The sequence below is a fragment of the Solea senegalensis genome, linkage group LG11 (genome assembly GCF_019176455.1).
Source record: "Solea senegalensis isolate Sse05_10M linkage group LG11, IFAPA_SoseM_1, whole genome shotgun sequence".
NCBI lineage: Eukaryota > Metazoa > Chordata > Actinopteri > Pleuronectiformes > Soleidae > Solea > Solea senegalensis.
Genome location: NC_058031.1, coordinates 450,040 through 469,239, shown reverse-complemented (window position 1 = coordinate 469,239; position 19,200 = coordinate 450,040). Strand labels below are relative to the sequence as shown.

The 19,200-nt window shown below is 42.0% G+C and overlaps 3 protein-coding genes across 8 annotated transcripts in view; 2 read left to right on the top strand and 1 right to left on the bottom strand.

Moving 5' to 3' along the window:
- The first annotated feature begins 353 nt into the window (after window positions 1–353).
- On the top strand, window positions 354–6,569 carry pofut1 (protein O-fucosyltransferase 1). 2 transcript variants are annotated; one of them, XR_006361368.1, is made up of 8 exons: window positions 354–510; window positions 1,151–1,272; window positions 1,790–1,972; window positions 2,236–2,348; window positions 3,458–3,650; window positions 4,752–4,994; window positions 5,294–5,611; window positions 5,643–6,569. XR_006361368.1 is itself a non-coding variant. In XM_044039334.1 (7 exons), exons 1-7 carry the CDS (start codon window positions 372–374, stop codon window positions 5,483–5,485), a joined length of 1,185 nt encoding a protein of 394 aa, XP_043895269.1. In that variant the 5' UTR covers window positions 354–371; the 3' UTR covers window positions 5,486–6,569. The 2 variants fall into 2 exon arrangements, 1 of the variants encoding a protein (XP_043895269.1); XM_044039334.1 differs by having other exon boundaries at window positions 5,294–6,569.
- Window positions 6,570–7,138: 569 nt separating this feature from the next.
- kif3b (kinesin family member 3B) lies at window positions 7,139–19,023 on the top strand. 5 transcript variants are annotated; one of them, XM_044038659.1, is made up of 10 exons: window positions 7,139–7,254; window positions 8,535–10,029; window positions 10,397–10,498; window positions 10,845–10,967; window positions 11,214–11,332; window positions 12,021–12,137; window positions 12,899–13,004; window positions 13,398–13,603; window positions 14,507–15,269; window positions 18,556–19,023. In XM_044038659.1, the coding sequence occupies exons 2-9, from the start codon at window positions 8,626–8,628 to the stop codon at window positions 14,610–14,612; spliced, it is 2,283 nt and encodes a 760-aa protein (XP_043894594.1). In that variant the 5' UTR covers window positions 7,139–7,254; window positions 8,535–8,625; the 3' UTR covers window positions 14,613–15,269; window positions 18,556–19,023. The 5 variants fall into 5 exon arrangements, with proteins under 5 accessions (XP_043894594.1, XP_043894592.1, XP_043894593.1 ...); XM_044038657.1 differs by having other exon boundaries at window positions 14,507–15,273; XM_044038658.1 differs by having other exon boundaries at window positions 8,532–10,029; window positions 14,507–15,273.
- Window positions 18,333–19,200, bottom strand: part of LOC122776789 — a 10,045-nt gene continuing 9,177 nt past the window's right edge. Inside the window, exon 3 of the mRNA XM_044037513.1 lies at window positions 18,333–18,348. Within this exon, the coding sequence (XP_043893448.1) occupies window positions 18,333–18,348 (16 nt within the window). The remainder of the gene's footprint in view (window positions 18,349–19,200) is intronic.

Here is a 19,200-nt window from a genome sequence, read left to right as displayed (position 1 = left end):
AATAATAATAATAATAATAATGAGGCATATACAGTGGAGAGGTGATGAAAAATAGCCTAAGAAAATGAGGGGATCAAGAATTTAATTTAAAGGGAATAATGGAAATAAGTGAGAAATGAGTCAGGATAGTAGTGAAGTTCTTAAGGGATCAAGGGCTTTTTATAGGATACAAAGTAGGACAGAAATGGGGAAAATATAAAGGGTAACGTAGTGTGTGTTGTGAGGATGACCTTTTTTCTGGTTCACACTCCAGAGCAGAAGGGGGCAGTAATGCGCCTATGGATGGATGCCGTAAAACAAGAAGAAGACGAAGAAGTAGGCGTGTCAGTAAAAGACTCCCAGTGCATGCTGGGAGCATGAAATGAAGCACAATGGCGGTTAAGCGGAGCGCAGTCAGTTCTCTCACTCTGACATGTTTGTTTTTTTCACTTGTAATTCAAACCTGTCGGACTTTAGCGGAGGAAGTGCAGTGGGATGACAATGGCTACATATTGTACTGCCCCTGCATGGGTAAATAACGTCTTATAGGGTTAATGAAGGATGTGTTTGCACTCTGCTGTGCTAACAGGAGAGAGCTAGCGAGGCCAGTTCATATCGTGTTGTTAGTGGTGGTGTATGTGTTCAGACGAAGAGCAACTCCTCACTTTAACAAACTTTTACACTTAATAAAAAGTACATCTAAGTTGAACGAATACACAGGAAATGCTAGTTAGCAGCTAACTTAGGTTAGCGGAGGACTGCACCTCGTACTGAGGTGTAATACTCCTTGAAATGCGAATTGGTAGCATATACATTTGAATTTGGTGCATGATGCGACACTAAGCGTCCATTTTATTAGGTACAGAGAAACCTGAAACTGATGGTAATTGTGCTGGGTGTGGTCTTCTGCTATAGCTCATTGCTTCTTTTTATGATTTAAATGGCCTACTGTCTCTTTTATGACAGTGGGTCACTTTTTACAAGCCTTCTAGAAACTTAAAATGTTTAGTCTCTGGTGGCTTAAACGTAAAACGCATAATCACAACTAATGTTAGATCTACTTCAAGTTTGAGGTTTTTAAAACCAAGCTAAAGGCATACCTGTTCAAATGTGCCATACAAATAAAACTAGTTTTGATGAATTGATGAGAGTGATCCCTTTTGTCGTTCAGGTCGCTTTGGAAACCAGGTCGACCACTTCCTGGGAACGCTGGCCTTTGCAAAGATGCTCAACCGGACCATGGCAGTCCCTCCCTTTATAGTGTATCGCCACCACCAGGCCCCATACACCAATGTAAGTACACTCAGTGAGTCACTGTGTGTGATGTCAGTGCTGAACAGCTGTACACAACACTGTCCCCCCTGTGATCAGATCTTTCCAAACAGATGTTGATGCCAAATCACTGAAAAGAATGTGTCATTTGTAATAATTGGCCAATTAATTAATCATAATTAGCCATGGCTGAACTCTGATTATTATAAAATGTCAACCTCTATTTCTGATATTGCGATCATTTAAGTGAGATATTAAGTTACTATATTGTGCCATCACAGGAAAACACAGTTGTAACATCAGAGCAACTGCGCAGTACAGGATTAGTAAGTAAGTAAGTAATAAGTAAATCTAACGACAATAGGGGATGACTAATAGCAATACTAGTAAGTACAAGTTGTATTACTAGTATTAAAGTACAGTTTAACAATTGTTGCTTTGTGTCAATTTCATCACATTTTCTTGCTATTTAAAATACATCTCGTGTATCACCTGTCTTTTATTTTACAGAATTTCTATTTTATTCTGTTCTCCTCAGGTCCATGTCCCCTACGGGGAGTTCTTCCAGTTAGAGGCCTTGTCTGCCTACCACCGCGTGGTCAGTTTGGAGGACTTTATGGAGAAGCTGGCTCCCACACACTGGCCACCAGGGCAGAGACACGCCTACTGCTTTGAGACGGCTGCACAGCGGAGCGTAGACAAGAAATCCTGCCCTATGAAGGTGAGGGAGGGTCCAGCAGAACAGAGCATGTGGTCGATGGGTGTCAAAATCTCAGTGTTGTTTGATCGTGGTTTCTGCCTTTTTCTGAAAGTTAAGAAGCATTCAGTGATGTTTACGTGACGGTGCTTTTTTTTCAATCGCTTAGCCTCTCCGTCAACAAATGAAATGAGGGCTTGGGGTGAAATACTGCCCCCTGGTGGTCAGAACTTTTCCTTCATGTGTCACTGCTCTGATATTGACTGATAAGTCTTATTCGTTCACAGGACGGGAACCCATTTGGTCCATTCTGGGACCATGTCGGTGTGGATTTTGACAATTCAGTCTTGTTTGGTGGTATTTCCTTCAGTGCCTACCACCAACCTCAGTGGATGAAGAAGTGAGTACATGTTTGAGCAGCCAAATCATCAATTTAAATATTTAAATTCATGAGGGGAAAGTGTAAAGGCCCTGAAATATCTGTCTCTAAATGCAAGGAAAGTCTGTTTGTTAATCACATGTCTGTCAAACAGTTCACTTGACAAGCTTTAGACTCGGCAGGTGACTTACTAAGTGTGTGCAGTGCTGATTTTGATGTTGTTTGTAAAAGGATTGCGACAGATATAAATCTAAAACTCCTGCTTCTGCCACCTCATCAAAGTAATGTATTAAGTAGTAGCTCTGTAGTAAGAGCCACGTAAGCTGTGTCGGACAATTCTTTGACAATTCCTCGTCGTGTCTCTTCAAAAAAGTTCAGGAAGTTGCTGAAGTGACGGCGGATGGAATATTATACTGTGGCTCAAGTACTTTAATCACATGCTGAAATCCTGCATCCTCCATCACGGCACAAGGCTGAATATCTTTCACTATAAAAACCCCATTGCTTTACTTGGCTTTTGACCTGTCTGACGTCGAGCGTCACACTGGGGTGATGTCTCTGCAGATGCACTAGCATATTTGAAGTGCTGCTTATAGCATAAGTAACACGTGTTGTGCAGTGCTTACATGCAGTTACAGTTTTGTCATCATTGGTTACAGTAAATCTGAAATGCTCCCACACAGGAGAACAAAACGATGCTGCTGCTGGGGCATCCTCCAACTCTGGGGCTCCTCCTGCGTCTTTCTAGTGACATTTTTGCAACTGACCTGCAGCACTCAACAGGACACGCCTCCTCGTACCTAAAAAAAACTTCCGGCTTACGCTACGTTACACGTCATAAACCAAACAGTACATACGTATCCAGAATCGTGACAAGCATACTGCACGGGACAGATTTTTTGATTGAACCGTTACACCTCTTATAGGAATGCATCTACCTCTAAAATGTTTAGGACATTTCTTTTTTGTATGGATGGTGACGCAAGATTTCTTGTCAAGAAAACACAACAAAAACACAACTGGTATGCAGCGCCTGCAGCCTAATGATTGTTTGAATGGTTGGCTTTCTGTGGTTTGCACTGGTTGTCAGTGTGCCTCAGGTTCTCTTTATGCTTCCACTGCTGGAACAGGTTCCCCCCCGCTGAACACCCGGTCCTGGCTCTGCCTGGGGCCCCCGCCCAGTTCCCGGTGATTGAGGACCACGTGGGCCTGCAGCGCTACATCGTGTGGTCCGATAAGATGGTGAAGGAGGGAGAGGAGCAGATTGCCTCCTCGCTGACCAGGCCATATGTTGCCATTCACTTGCGGATTGGCATCGACTGGGTGAGATCATTTGCTGACTTTATCCGGCACATTAGCTTCATATATAAAATCCTATGTAAAACACTGTGCTCCACTGTGCAGCCACCAACAGCACACTTGTCCCTTCGTGTTGACATAATACCGCTCTTCCTCCCTCGCCTGCACTCTCGCAGGGACAAGGTGGAGCTAAGGTGGAGCTCTCCAAGTAAACTTACTGGTGGGGGCGGTAACATTTGCGGTGAAATGCGCATGCTGCCGTCATAAGTGCAGGGAATTCAACATTGAGCGTTTTATCGCCTATACTTACACTTAGGGGGACCATGAAAACATGACGAAGTATTCTTTTTCCACACTTTGGCGACTGGTAGGGCCTCCAGAGTCCCAAATATAAGTATTGAAATGGTTAAAAAGTTGATTTTGCATAATATGTCCCCTTTAAACTTATTGATTATTATTTTTTAAATAAAAAAGAATGCTGCACTCTGCTTTAAGAGATAAGACTCTGTCAACTATTTTTCTTCAGGGTGTCCATGGGGTCTTAAAAAAATTATTCAAAGTTGATCAATTTTTTAAAAAAGTATAAAAATGTTTTAATTGCGATTTCATGAGTTATTAACTTTTGCCCATAGAGCTTGACTGCAAAAAGTATGCATGAATGTATTCATTGTCCTCCCCACGTTTGTTAAAAACAATGACGCGGTAGGCATGGTCGCCCTGCAAGATCGGCTCGGGGCCGCGCACGTGTACGTGGCGTTACGCATCTTGTGACAGCGAACACACTCCTCCTGCCACAATATAATATCCGAAATCGCACAAAATAAACTCCAAAAACCAAAAAGTTTGCAGACTCCTGGTTGGAGATCAATGGCTGAATCCTGTTGCTGAGAACAACTGGGAGGCTTTTTTGTATATAGTGCAGAAAGAAGATAAGCGTAGCCTCGATGTTAGAGCTTTGTTCCTTTCCTGCTTATGAGTTCCTTTGTATGGTTGTGCTCTATAGATTTAATTGCAAACTAAAACTGTTTTGTGAATTTAATGTGTTGCTGATTACAGCTTGAAGTGGCGATAAGGTCTTTATCTTGCAGACTCATCTTAATCTCTCCTCTTCATCCACCCTTGCAGCAAAATGCCTGCAAAATGCTGAAGAGTGGCGACACAGGGCCTCACTTCATGGCCTCGCCTCAGTGCGTCGGCTACAACCGTCAGACGACTCTACCTCTCACTATGCCAATGTGCCTGCCGGACCTGGCAGAGATTCTCAGGGCTGTAAAGCTGTGGGTGAAGAGGACTTCGGCCAACTCTGTCTACATTGCCACAGACTCAGAATCCCACAGCAAAGATATTGAAAAGGTCTTCAAGGGCAAGGTGGGTGTGTAAAGCCTCTGTAAGTGCTGTAAGAAGGATGTGAAAAGTATGACAGCTTTAGTTTTTGACTGTTTTGTTCCTGGAATGTTTGAACTTTAACTTAAGCTGAGGTAGGTTTGTGATTAGCTTGTCACTTTTACAAGTTGTAAAACAGGTTTTTTTTCACAATTAGTAAAAAAGCAGAGTGGTACTCGCTTTCCCTTTGCTCTTCTTTTTGAAAAGTACTCACTTATTTGCTGTTACAATATAAAATTTCCCCCTGCTGGTTGTTAATTTGTGTTTCACTGCGACTTCTACAGGTGAAAGTGGTGACTCTCAAGCCAGACTCGGCCCAGTTGGACCTGTACATCTTGGGCCGAGCCGACCACTTTATTGGCAACTGTGTCTCCTCCTTTTCTGCTTTTGTGAAGAGGGAACGGGACGTGCGTGGCCTTCCGTCCTCCTTCTTTGGCATGGACAAACCCGGGAAACCAAATAAACAAGAGCTCTGAACAGTGAAAACGCGTCATGCTGGATGACCGCGTGAAAAGCAGTGGATATTTGTTCTATATATAATGGTTCTTAATGAGCGAAGCTAGATGAGACATTGAGGAACAGGTGGGTTCAGTGTTAGAATGGGTTTTAATCTGTGAAAAAAGGGATTTTAAGAGATGGTGTTGGTTGGTAGTGTTGAAGTGACGGTTCAAAGGTTTTTTGAAGTGCATGACTTACTTAAACATAGTCAGTCTCTTACATGCAATTAGTGTGCTCCCTGTTAAGAGAATGAGGAAGACATGCCCCGTGAAAACATGACTGCCATTTCTGTCCCTGTTTGCCGCCATGTTCTCAGTGAGAGCATTCCTGCCTGTCTACTGCTGCTCACAGCACAGGGAGCACAGTCAGCTTTATACATGACTATGTGTAAGTCACACATACAACCGCTCTAATGTTTTTTACATGTTATGACATGCTGCTACAACAAAACACTATGTTTTTGTCGGTTCTTTGCTTGAAAATCCAGTATGTTGACTCTAAAGCTGTGGCTCGTGCCTGCTTTTGTTCACTACAGTTGAGTCAGGTTTCCTCTCTGTCAGGGAAACACATGGTTTCCCCCAACATTTCCTTTAACTATAACTGACTGTATTCTGTGGCTGTAACAGGGTGTTACAATCCAAACACGTCAGCACACACTTGATTTCAGCGTCAGTGATCACACGCTAACCCTCACTTTTTCCCTCTCTCTCCCTGCTCTTCTGTCCTTCGATCTGTTCGCAGCTCGGTTTTCTCCTTCGTCCTTTTTCCAAGGACAGTAACCGATCCTCCTGTCCGTGCTAATTATAGGGAGGGAAAAGGAGACGGGTCTCTCCACATATTAATTTACCAGGACCAAAAAGTGATGAATGTGTGAATGTTCACGAGAACATTGCTGTTGTTGAACTGCACTTGAACAGATGAGTTGATTTGCACTGGATGGACTGATTGAAGTTAAATGGGAATGTGTTGTGGACCGAAGCAATGTATGCAAATGATGAAGTCAATTTTTTTTATATATTTTTTTTCACCAATAAAGACGAACACTAGTTTTCAAAGAACAAATCCAGCCTGGTTCCGTTTGGTTTATCAGGATCCCCCATTAGTCAGGGCAAAGGCTTCTCTTTCTGCAGTGTATATTTAAAACAGGATAAATTATAATATAGCCATAATACTTCATAACAAAACAGTTATGAAATAAAGGAAATTACTGAATTGTATGGAAAAAGTTGAAGAATGTGGCAGTAAAACTGTTTTCACTGAAGGATTCAGAATGAGAATTATACTATAGATTGACATTATCTGAATATGAAAATATGAAATATCAAAATAAAGTTGAAATGCCTGTTTCTGCCTCTGCTCTGTGAATACAGTTCAATCAGCTGATTTACTGAGCTACGTTGGAAAAGCATGTAGACGTGTGGTTGCCAGGTAAGGTACTTGGAATGCGATCTACTCATGCTGTCTGATTGTACGTAGCTATGGAACCTTGTTACTTACATATACATGAATAGCGTAAACAGGCGTTTTTTTTGGTATATTTTATACTTCCATAATGGATATGCTTTTTCAGAATAACAGTTTATGCACGGGATAATGTGCTGCCATTTTGGGGGGGATGTTGTGTCAAATCTGGCAACTCAGCGCCCGGACCGTTGCGGGGATGAGCCGCGGTTAATGGCTGACTGAGAGTTATGGATTAGCTCACGTCCGCCTCTATTAAATGATACACGACGTGTCCGCGTGTGTGGTGAGTTGTTGTGTTTGTATCGCGTTGTTTTTGTGAGTCTGGAGATTTGTTTGTGTTTGTGTGCCAATGTGTTCAACCACTCTCTATGTGTGTGTGTGTGTGTGTGTGTGTGTGTTAGCATATTAGCCAGGTAATGCTACCAGACTCGTAGCTGAGGTTACCCGTGTGTTTGTCGTTGCTAGGCCGGTCTTGTGGTCTCCTTGTGGGGTTGCCATTTGTATGAGCTAACGTTGACTGCCGCAGACGCTATTTTGACGCGTCGCTGGTGGTGGAAGTCAAGGTAAAACGCAGGTTTTTGTGGCATTTTCGGCTTTTTGTGGCTGTCGCTTTTTAACCTGAAATTCCATCATTATGGAGAGGCTAATGACATTCAGTTATAGGGCTAAATATAGTTAGCTAATTTGGGATGGAGGCGCCGGTTTGTTACCTAACGGTGAGCTCAGAAGTCAGAAGTCAGAGCTCACGCTTTCCCCCTGAAAAAGTACGAGGAGGTTGTTCATTTGTAACTTGATTAAAGTGCCTCTAACCACATCACGTCTCATGTGTGTTGTGAAGGCGTTTTTACTGACAAAGTCTTTCAAGACCACTTCGTTTTTGACTAGTAGCACAGGTGTTAGCACCTGGACGTACTCTCACAGGCCACTTTGTTAGGTACACCTTACTTGTACCAGGCTTGACCCGTTTTTCTTTCAGAATTGTCTTAATTCTTAGTGTGTCGATTCTCTAAGGTGTTTTAACCCCAAGCATTTGTCCGATATTGGGGTCAGTAGATTTAGAAATCACTGCAGCACACGGATAATCTATTAAGTGTTCAACAGATTTTGGCTGATTGGATTTGGGATTGGATTCTTTTCTGGGGGTTGTGTTAATTTTTAACACGAGACTCCATCATTCTAGCATTCCATGCATGCATTCTGAAATCTAACATTCCATTCCAGTGGCAGTGATTTCTCATCGAGAGTTTGCCTGTTTCTAATGGCCTTGTATTCTTTGAACGCTTGTTTGTACAAATGTGAGTACCAAAAACCCAAAAGTGGTTGTTGTAAAGTGTCCATGGTAATAAAACGTCTTTTGACAAAAAGATTGCAAGCCACAGTCTGCACAGACTCAAACTGTAGGGGTCTGCATAGGGTCCATGCAGAAATGCACGGATGACGAAATTTAAGTCACGCTGACCATATCGGACCTCTGAGGACATGTGGAAACAATGACATCGACCTTACGTTTCCTGGTTGCATGGTTGCAATTGTTCTAATCATTGAACGTGTCTTCTCCAGCAGATTCTGATGTGGGCATTTCGACTGCTTAGTTGATCCCGAAACTGCACTCGGAAGACACAAGGTTATAAAAGGGTGGCAGCAGGTCCTCACCATGTCCAAGAGTAAGAGTTCCGAGTCGGTGAAGGTGGTGGTTCGGTGTCGCCCCATGAATGAAAAAGAGCGACATGCCAAGTTTGGAAAAGTGGTTTCTGTCGATGTAAAACTGGGCCAAATTATGGTCAGGAACCCACGGGAAGCTTCGGCTAATGAACTCCCAAAAGTCTTCACCTTTGATTCAGTCTATGACTGCAACTCTAAACAAATAGATCTGTATGATGAAACTTTCAGGCCCTTGGTGGACTCGGTTCTTCTTGGATTCAATGGGACCATCTTTGCCTATGGTCAGACGGGAACCGGGAAGACATACACCATGGAGGGGGTGAGAAATGATGCAGAGAGGAGAGGCGTGATCCCTAACTCCTTTGAGCACATCTTTACACACATTTCACGATCCCAGAATCAGCAGTACCTGGTGAGGGCATCATATCTTGAAATTTACCAAGAGGAGATCAGAGACTTGTTGTCCAAGGACCAGGCCCGTCGTCTTGAGCTGAGGGAGAGGCCTGACACAGGGGTGTATGTTAAAGACCTTTCATCGTTTGTCACCAAGAGCGTGTGGGAGATCGAGCATGTCATGAACGTGGGCAACCAGAATCGTTCTGTGGGTGCCACTAACATGAACGAGCACAGCTCCAGATCTCATGCCATATTTGTCATCACTGTTGAGTGCAGTGAGTTGGGTGTGGATGGGGAGAACCATATCAGAGTTGGCAAACTGAATCTGGTAGATTTAGCGGGCAGTGAAAGGCAGGCAAAGACTGGTGCTCAGGGGGAGAGGCTTAAAGAAGCCACAAAGATCAACCTGTCACTTTCTGCTCTGGGGAACGTCATATCAGCTCTAGTGGATGGCAGGAGCAGCCACATCCCGTACCGAGATTCAAAACTTACCCGTCTGCTGCAGGACTCTCTGGGGGGCAATGCCCGCACTGTCATGGTAGCAAACATTGGCCCAGCTTCCTACAACGTGGAGGAGACCTTGACAACGCTGCGCTACTCCAACAGGGCAAAGAACATCAAGAATAAGCCGCGCATCAATGAGGACCCCAAGGATGCTCTGCTGAGGGAGTTTCAGGAGGAGATCGCCAGGCTCAAGGAACAGCTGGAGAAGCGATCGGGAAAGAAAAAAAAGCGGAGGCAAAGGAGGAGAGGGGGGGAAGGCAGCGATGGTGAGGATCTGGAAGACGGAGAGACGGAGGATGATGAGGAAGATGGAGAAGACAAGGGCGATTACTGGCGGGAACAGCAGGAGAAGCTGGAGAGGGAGAGAAAGGCCATCATGGAGGATCACAGTCTGGTGGCTGAGGACAAGACTCGGCTTCTTAAGGAGAAGGAAAAGAAAATGGAGGACTTGAAGAGGGAGAAGGAGGCCGGAGAGATGCTTGCAGCCAAAGTGAAGGTAAACAAACTCTCTCAACTAATTGATTAGTCTGTGCTAAAATGTCACAAGCCAATGCACAAAAGTCAATAGACAATGATGGTTTGTTTTTCTGCTAGTGACTTAAAGTAGGGCAGCAACGATTACTAAATTGCCAGTTTGAATTATTTTTGTGTATATACAGATATAGTTCTCCGATTCTTTTTTTGTTTGTTTCTTTGCTCCATATAACAAATAAATAATTAAAACTGAATTATTTTGGTTTGTAGGCAAATCAAGATATTTGAGAACATCATCATTTTGAGGTTTTATGAAAAACCCTAAATTATAGTGAAATAGAATCCCATGTCCTGTGTGTTTTCATCTGTTGTTTTTCTTCTTCACCCAGGCAATGGAGAGTAAGCTTCTAGTCGGTGGGAAGAACATCGTGGATCACACTAATGAGCAACAGAAAATGCTGGAGCTGAAGAGGCAGGAAATTGCCGAACAGGTAACCAAACCTTTGATAGTTGGACTTCTACCTTTTAGTTTGATCTATTTTCTTAAGCCTACAAGTCAAATTTATAGATATCCAAGTGAGTCGATTGAGAGTACAGTCAGAAAATCTCTGGGAAATTCACAGTGAACTTGTAGGTGATTGTCGTACGTACTGAGTTCTCTACCCAGTCTAAGAATGTCTAAGAATGCTAGAAGGAAGCCTGAAGGAAACCCAGGCCAGGCACAGGAGGACACATGCAAACTTCACACAGAAAGTCCCTGAACAACTGACATGTTTCAACCCAGAATGGTCTTACTTAACTTAAGTTTTAAAAGTTTCAACTTGTGTTGGTCTGCAGAAACGACGAGAGCGAGAGATGCAACAGCAGATGGACTGTCGTGACGAGGAGACTCTGGAGCTGAAGGAGACCTACAGCTCCTTACAGCAGGAGGTGGACATCAAGACCAAGAAGCTGAAAAAGGTATGGACTGATCAGCTGTAAGTCTTGTGTTGCCTTATTTCTGAGGATTTATGAGTCTCGTAATAGAAGGCTTCCCCGTAAAGTAGGTCGGGTACTATTTTAAATCAAACAATTATACATTCTTGGCTTATTTAGTGTTTTTAGATTTACAATTTAACAAGTAATAAGAAGTCTGAATCCTCTAAAAGACCTTGTCATCACACAAACTCTGGCTCCCTCTCTCTCCTCGCTCCCTCTGTCCCTCAGCTATTTGCCAAGCTGCAGGCAGTGAAGGCAGAAAACCAAGACATCCACGAGGCTCACATCAAAGAACGCCAGGAGCTGGAACAGACCCAGAACGAGCTCACCAGGGAACTCAAACTCAAGTATGGAGTGTGCACAGCATACTGCGTCATCAGCACCAGTATTATGTCTATAATGAACGCAGTCTGTCCTGATCCTGAAGGGAGAATGTAGAGTAACAGTAATGTGATTTATGCTGATTCTGTCAAATATAAACCACAAGACACTGGATTTTTTTGTTGTTTTTGTTTGAAAAAGAACAGACAATGAAAATGATCCATGTGCATCACACTGTACAGACCCATAATGGTTATACAGTCTATTGTACTGGAAAGTTTTACTGTTGCATACAGATGTGCTCAGTCAGATTTTATGCATTTTTATACATTTTTATATGTATGTATTCATATAAATATGAAATCATTTGAGTTTATTCTGGGGAAAATGTGATTTTTATTTTATTTTATTTTTCCATTTAAACCCTGTGTTACACCACATGTTTCCTACATTAAAGGAACTGGAAGTTCTTGAACATTAATTACCCATAACAAAATAGATGAAATGTTGTATTGGCAACGAATGAATGTCTGCTGCATAAAAAAGAAAGAGTTGGCTTTTACATCAACCCTTAAGATTAATGCAGACGAGAGAGGGCAGACTAAAGAGTCACAACACTGAGCTGGTTGTTCAAATTTATTCAGTTGCATGTGATCGTTTCCATCTGTCTGTCATTATCTGTGTCTGATTGCTCGTCTGCTGTTTATCTGTCAGACATTTGATCATCGAGAACTTCATTCCCTTAGAGGAGAAGAACAAAATAGTCAACAGAGCTTACATCGACGAGGAAGATGAGCACTGGAAAATGAAACCCATCACGCGTCTAGAGGAGTAAGTCGTGGATTATTCAGATTCTTTTGTTTTAGAAACTCCGTAAGCACAAAATACTGCAATATTTGCTTCTGTCTATTTATAAATGTCCTCCACTCAGATGATCAAACTTACAGTAGGGGTTCATGGGGGTTTTGTGGTTCCTAACAGTAGAATTATTCTGTGTTTCCCTGTGTTACAGGTAGAATATCATTAGTGTCTGTTGATCTAATTTGACCGTCATTGTATTCTGTTATTTTTCCTCTTTTTAACCTTTGTTGACTTTTTTTTGATTAGTCCTTTAACAACATATCCAAGAGTGTTAATAAAGTAAAGAAAATAAATTCAGGGTTAAAATGTAAGTACAGTACACTGAGAACCGCTACCTCATCACATTAGAAATTCCAGCAGTCTAAAGAATTCAAACAGAGTTTTCTTCTTGCATCAGTTTTGGCCAGTGGTTCTCAAACATTTTATACTAAGCACCACCTGAGGAAGCTCACACCACAGTTTGAGAACCATGGAGCTAGGCAATTCAGTATCGTGCCCATAACGTAATTTTAGTGTTTGAAAGTTAGAAATACTGCATTTATAACTTTTGTTGGTATGCTATTTTATTTCCTTGTTTAACTTAGTTTGGCACAAAGACATAAATAACAGTCTGTATTAAGTAACTGTAGACATTTTTCTACCAGTAAATTTGTCAGTAAGACATCTGCTTAGTTTTCTCATGATGCATCACTGTCTCTCTCTCTCTGTGTGTGTGTGTGTGTGTGTCTCAGTGAACACCAGATGATGACCAGGCCTCTGTCTGCAGTGGGCTACAGGAGGCCCCTCTGTCACCACGCTCACGTGGCCATGATGATGAAGTCGGACATTAGATACAAAGTAAGCTGCGCTATCTCTTCACAGGTGACAAAAAGACCATAATGATAGATGCATCATCATTCTCTCCAGTAAGGTTATGAATAAATGCAGAAAAATCATCATTTTGGATGTCTGTTATTGTGTGCGCTCATGTTGATGCCATGGAATTGTCTCAAAGTGAAACACCCAATATGAGATTACATTTAAACAAACGGTCTCCATGGTGCTTTGCTCTGTTTGCAGCTTTTTCCGCGTCATTTTTGTTCATAATAAATAGTTTTACGGCGATGTCGCTGACGTCAAACATGACTCATCAGTCGAGGAAAAACAACAGGCAAAGGATTATCATGTCACATGGAATTAGTTTAAACACTTCACTTAACCACCACTCTGCTCCTGTCTCCTTCATGTCAGGCTGAAAACGTCCTGATCCTGGACATGGACCTGCCAACACGGACCACTAAAGACTATCAGGAGCCAGTTATCGCCCCAAAGGTGGCTGCAGCTCTGGAGGACGCTCTCAGGGATGAAGATGAGCTCCAGGTTGACGCCACAGGCTTCCGTGGCGGTTTGGGACCAACTCCACCCTCCATTGCCGGCCTCAAGAAACCAAAGTCTGGGTGAGGAAAGCCGTTGCTCTCCACGGCTGTCACAATCACGTCTCTGTCACTTAGAAGTCAAATTTGAAGTTTTCAAACAAATTAAGTTTTTAATGGCATTTTATCAAAGCACAATGTACATAAACATGTACGGGATCATGGAGGCAGGATGATTTAGATCTTAGTACTATTACAAGGTAGGTGCGTCTTAACGGGTCTTGTGAGTTAATTCAATTAACTCAGTTAATTGAGTTGAGTGGTGGAGCAGTGGTTAAGACTGGTACCCTGTGAGCAAAAGACATCATGGTCGCAAGTTCAACTCCACCCCTGGCTGATTGTACTCAATTCCCTTGTAAGTCGCTTTGGATAAAAGCGTCGGCTAAATGACATGTAATGTCATTTACATTACGTACGATTATCATTATCATGTCAACATTTTTTATACATTAATAGACATAGCTGCTATGAAACAAGGGCAACAAAAACTGGACAGATAAATTCTACGTCATCAGGGCTCCAGACTTCATTTAGCTGCACCAGCACAAAATGTAAGGGCGCCCAAATTTCGTTGTGATTTATTTTGTGTCATAGTGCCATAAAAGGGAACTTTCATCGTTTATTTCCTCACACCCTGGTCAAGAGTTAAAGACAGAGGGACTTTTTTTTTGGATTGGCTTTTTATTCTACATGGAAACATGGTGTTGTTTGGGGAATCTATGATGTCATAGCACCTCACGGCTTTAGCTTCACCTCTTCTTCTCTTATCTCTGGTGTCTTCAGCCTGATGCCTGTTGCCTACAACTATCTTCTGAAGATGACTCTGACAGACGGCATGATATGAAATGGAAACAGAAAGACAGAAAATGTTGATGATTATCTATCATAATATGAAGGATTCTAAACCTTTTACTTTCTGTCCTTCAGGCGACCAAGAACTGGCAAGAAGTCGAGCACCCCGACGTCCCCCTTCAGCCCGTCCAGTCCAGGGACTCCTCTGTATCCACAGTCCCGTGGCCTGGTGCACAAGTGACAGCTCAACTGTCACCACCACCGACCTCTCCTGCCCTGCGCACCTTTCCACTTTGGGACTCGACTTTGAGAGAAAGGGTTTGGTTTTTTGGTCAAAGTTGTGTTTCAGTTTTGTGGTCTGTTCAGACTACAGAGTCCTGGATTCTGCAAACAAAAAATAGAGAGAACTTTAATACTAATGCTGCTTTGTAGGTTAAACTGTAACCACACCACTATTAGCTGTTGTCACAAGCTTCTCATTTGGAGATTTGAAACCTCCTCAGTACAACAGCAAGGACGGCAGCCACGCATGAAGCCTCGCGCCACTCTGCACGGCTCTGACCTTTCACTTCACGCGGCGGAAGATGGCGACAATGTCTTAGATTTCACACACACACACACTCTCAGTTTCACAGTGTTTTTAGGGTAAAGTAACAGAATGATGGTGATGGACGGCAGTTTCTTCTTCTTCATATCTTCCAGGTGTGTGTGTGTGTGTGTGTGTTGTGGTGATGGTGTCCATGCAGCTGTGCTGCTCTGGTCACTCACACACTGTGTTTGTTTGTCAGTGTGTTGTTGTTGTTATACTGAATGTGTGTGTGTGTGTTTCTCTATCACTGTTTTAATATTGAACCTGCACTGTCTTTTTCTTCCTCTGATAAGAAAGGTGTGTGTGTGTGTGTGTGTTGTGCGTCTTAAAGGAACAGTTCAACTTTTTTGCTTGATATCATATCATATCCATTTATTGTGAGATAATCAGTTCAACTCTGTTGTGTCTGCGGAGGCCAGAGATAATCAGCTCTGCTTGGCTGTCGTTCACCGGTTGCCTGGCAACCTCGTGGTAACAACAAGGCTCAATGTTGTCTTCATGCTAAGCTAAGCTAATCACCAGATGGTCATACATAAGCGCCTTTTCCCACTGGTTGAAAAACCTCCTACACCTCGGACAGTCAGCAGTCACTCCCGTGTCAAAGGACGTTGCATTAGACAGGTTTTTATTTAAGTGGTAATTTCACCTCTAGTATACGTTTGCAGTCTTGTCATGTAGCATTTAGCTGAAGCTGAGTTTGAAACTATAACTGCCGGTGCTTTAGCTGTGCATTGTTTTTTTCTGCAGCGTGTGATGTTGGACTGTGTGTTGGAAAGAATCTGGCACTATGAAACATATCTGAATATCATTTTCAGTAAAAAGAACAGAAACATAGGCATAAATAATTGTTGATTTCTTTGAAATGTTGCTGCCAACTAGTGGTTGGAGGCTTAAATATTGTACCACACAAAACCACAAGAATGTTTTCATATTGGTACAATACAGTATCATGCCATGAAATATTGCAGTACTACTACTGACAGTAGAAAAGGACGGTTCACCCATATTTACAAAAACAAACAAGATGTTGGACTGTTCCTTTAACTGTGTATGAGTGTAAATGTGCAGCGTGAACAGCCAAACACATTCCACACTGGGCCTCTGTCATGAGTTACTGTAAACATCAATAGATGCTGTTCTTCTTGGGGCACATGAGACAGAGGTGGGGAACGAGGAAGGACAGAGCGGCACTTCTTCACTTGAACAGTCGGCGTGAAACGTCCTGGGGCTGAATGACACTGCTGTGACACACACACACACACACACACACACTGAGTCACAGCACAGCTACACGTCCACTGGTCCTGTGCCTCAGGTTCATCAGGGTTCATCACGGTGCCTTAACCTCTGCTTCTACATGTAAGGCCTGGTGCACACTGTTCGCTGAGTGTGCCGCGGAGCTTTGATTACATGAAACTGACACTTGTCACAGTAGTAGTAGTGATATAATAGTATAATAGATATAATAGTTTTATTGTTTAGGCTGAATCTGGATACATGAAAAACAGAAATATTATATCTTTTCCTGTAGAGACACAGAGTTACTGTCTGAGTTAACAAAAATCACATGTTTCATGTCGGAGATAAATCAGAAAGTCAAGTCCTAGTCATATTTGTGGTGTGGGGAGACCAGCCAGAGTGCTGAGATGCAGCACAGCAGCGACACACGCACGCTTGTCCCGGTCCTCATCCCACATCATGGATTTTGACCAGAGCTGCACTGCATTGGAAACAACTGATATTCGGCTTCCTGCAATTTAGTTGTTAGTTGTGATAAATATTGTGAACTTATCAGCTGATGACTTCTCTAATGGTTACAAAATGATGTCGATATTAGTGAAGAAGTGTGTCATCTGCATAGAATATAATAAAAACTAATGCAAGGCATTAAACTAGCACGTATAGTGCACCTTGTTAACCTGTATATTTAATTTCTCTGCTTTTCTCAGCTTCTTAAATGAGAGCGTTTGCTGGTTTCTTTGCTCCATATAACAAAGAAATCATTAAAAGAGAATAACTAATCAAAACCTTATAGTGCAGCCTTGTCCTGACGCAGATGCAGATGCAGATGCAGAAGCAGAGCGTGTGGTCACAGCTTTTAACCACCGCCAGGTTTCTTGCTTAGAGGTGACAGGAAGAGACGTGTGCTGTGTTTACTCTTCTTCTCAGCACTGTAGTGCACCCACAAACCTCACTTTAAACACTACACTACATCACTGATCACAGAATCCATTCCATTTGCCCACAGGTTAAAAACATAATGTGCAGCGTTCACTTCCATGATTCAGCCTGTCTGTCTGTCTGTTCGTTCCCCACACTCTTTAACTGTGAGGCGAGGGCTGTGTGAGCAGTGTCTTACAGCCCACTGTGACTTAAATACAAGCCTGGGTCAAACAGCAAATCTAAATCAAATACTTGACATGTACAGTAGGCGTGGGTCACCATTCTCCCGACAATCTGCCATTCATGAAATGCCTTAAGTGTAAAATAACCTCTTAAAATGGCCCCAAAAAGCCCCTAAGATCACATAACATTCCTTTTGTTTTAGATGTGAGTAAAAGGCCGTATACGTTCTTCAGGTTACAGAGGAAATATGATTAACGTACAGAAGACATTCAACATGTTACAAAAACACGGTACAAACATGACAATTACTTAGACCCTTTATGAACGTATGAAGGTGTAAACGAGACATTTGTGTTATAGTCATTTCAAAGACATAAAACTGTAACAAATATTCTTCTCCCAAAAAGAATAAAGAGCCTAAACACGACTCAGCCAAAATGCTTTTGCTGACTTTTATTTACATTTTTACAGGATTTTTGGATCGTATTGGATTCTAAATTTTTATCAGTCTGATATCCAATATAGTGATTTTGACCAGTATCGCAACAATGCCGATTTCCATCCCGAATCACAATAAGTACGATGTGCGATGGGAGTGAGACGATAAGAAAACAGCAGCACGTCAGGATTATCTTGATGACAAAACATTGGACATTCATGATATTTTTTGCGATAAATCTAAAGAAAATTGACCTTTTTAAACCTAAGAATCAAATAGGTTTTTTTGAACCACAGTTTCCTTTATTCTTAATTAACATTTTATCGTAAATAAGAGTCGCAAATAAAATTGTTATCGTATAAATCTCAAGGTCCTGAAATGACTGTACAGACTGTATTTTCAGGTCATTCACGTGAATTATTAATGATTTTCTCCATTAAGATTATCCTTAACATAATTGCGTTAAAATCTCATATCAACTCATCCCTAATGAAGCCCCGCCCACTTGTTAAAAGTACATAATATTAAAGGCTTCTGCTGTTTGACCCATGCCTACACACACACACACATTTATGTTTTCTGTGTCCTCAGTCAATTTTGCAGCTGTAAAAACAACAAAAAAAAAATTGAGAAAAAGTCTAACTTATGATAATCTTTCTTTTTTATAAACAGATGTAGATAAAAAATTGTATTCAGTTTTTTTCCTTCCTCTTTAATATAGATTGTTTTATTTTTTTGGAGCTTCGTAATTTAATGTTGAAATTTTATTTTTGCCTAATACATGTATTGTCTGCCTTTGTATTCAGCAAGGTGTGTGTGTGTGTGTGTGCGTGAGAAACCACAGATTAAAGCACGAGTCGACTGCAGCTTCACGTCACAGCTGAATATTTACACGTCGACTGCACATTAAAGTTCGTAACCTTTGTAGACTTCAGGCCTGATTGTCGTAACTAACTCTGCGTTGTTGTTTAAAAAACAAAACCCCGCCGCATGACGTCAGCACGCTTTGATTAATACATGTGGTCGTATGTGCGAGTGTTTCCGCCACTCATAGGAATTTGGTGAATTTGGGAAAAATGTGAAGTTGCGTGTTGATTTTGCGTCTGTATCCCTTAGCGACGTCACTGGATCCAAACTTTGCATAACATGTTAAGACTCTGATGCTGGTGTGTGTAATTTTCCCAGCTGAGCGACGCTGCACTTGTGTCTGTGTGTGTGTGGTCCAAGTCCTTTCACATGTTTAGTTTCTTTTCATTATTAAAGACAATTCAACGAGAACACGACGGTGGTGCTTGTGTCATTTGTTTCTGTCCGAGTCTTTATTTTTATATCTATGATCAACCGTTCTTGAAATGTGACAACTTTAAAACATGCTGTTTACTCTGTCTCACAGTTCTGGGACAAGCACACTAAACTATGACATTTTTGTCACATTTTGGACGACACACTAAACTA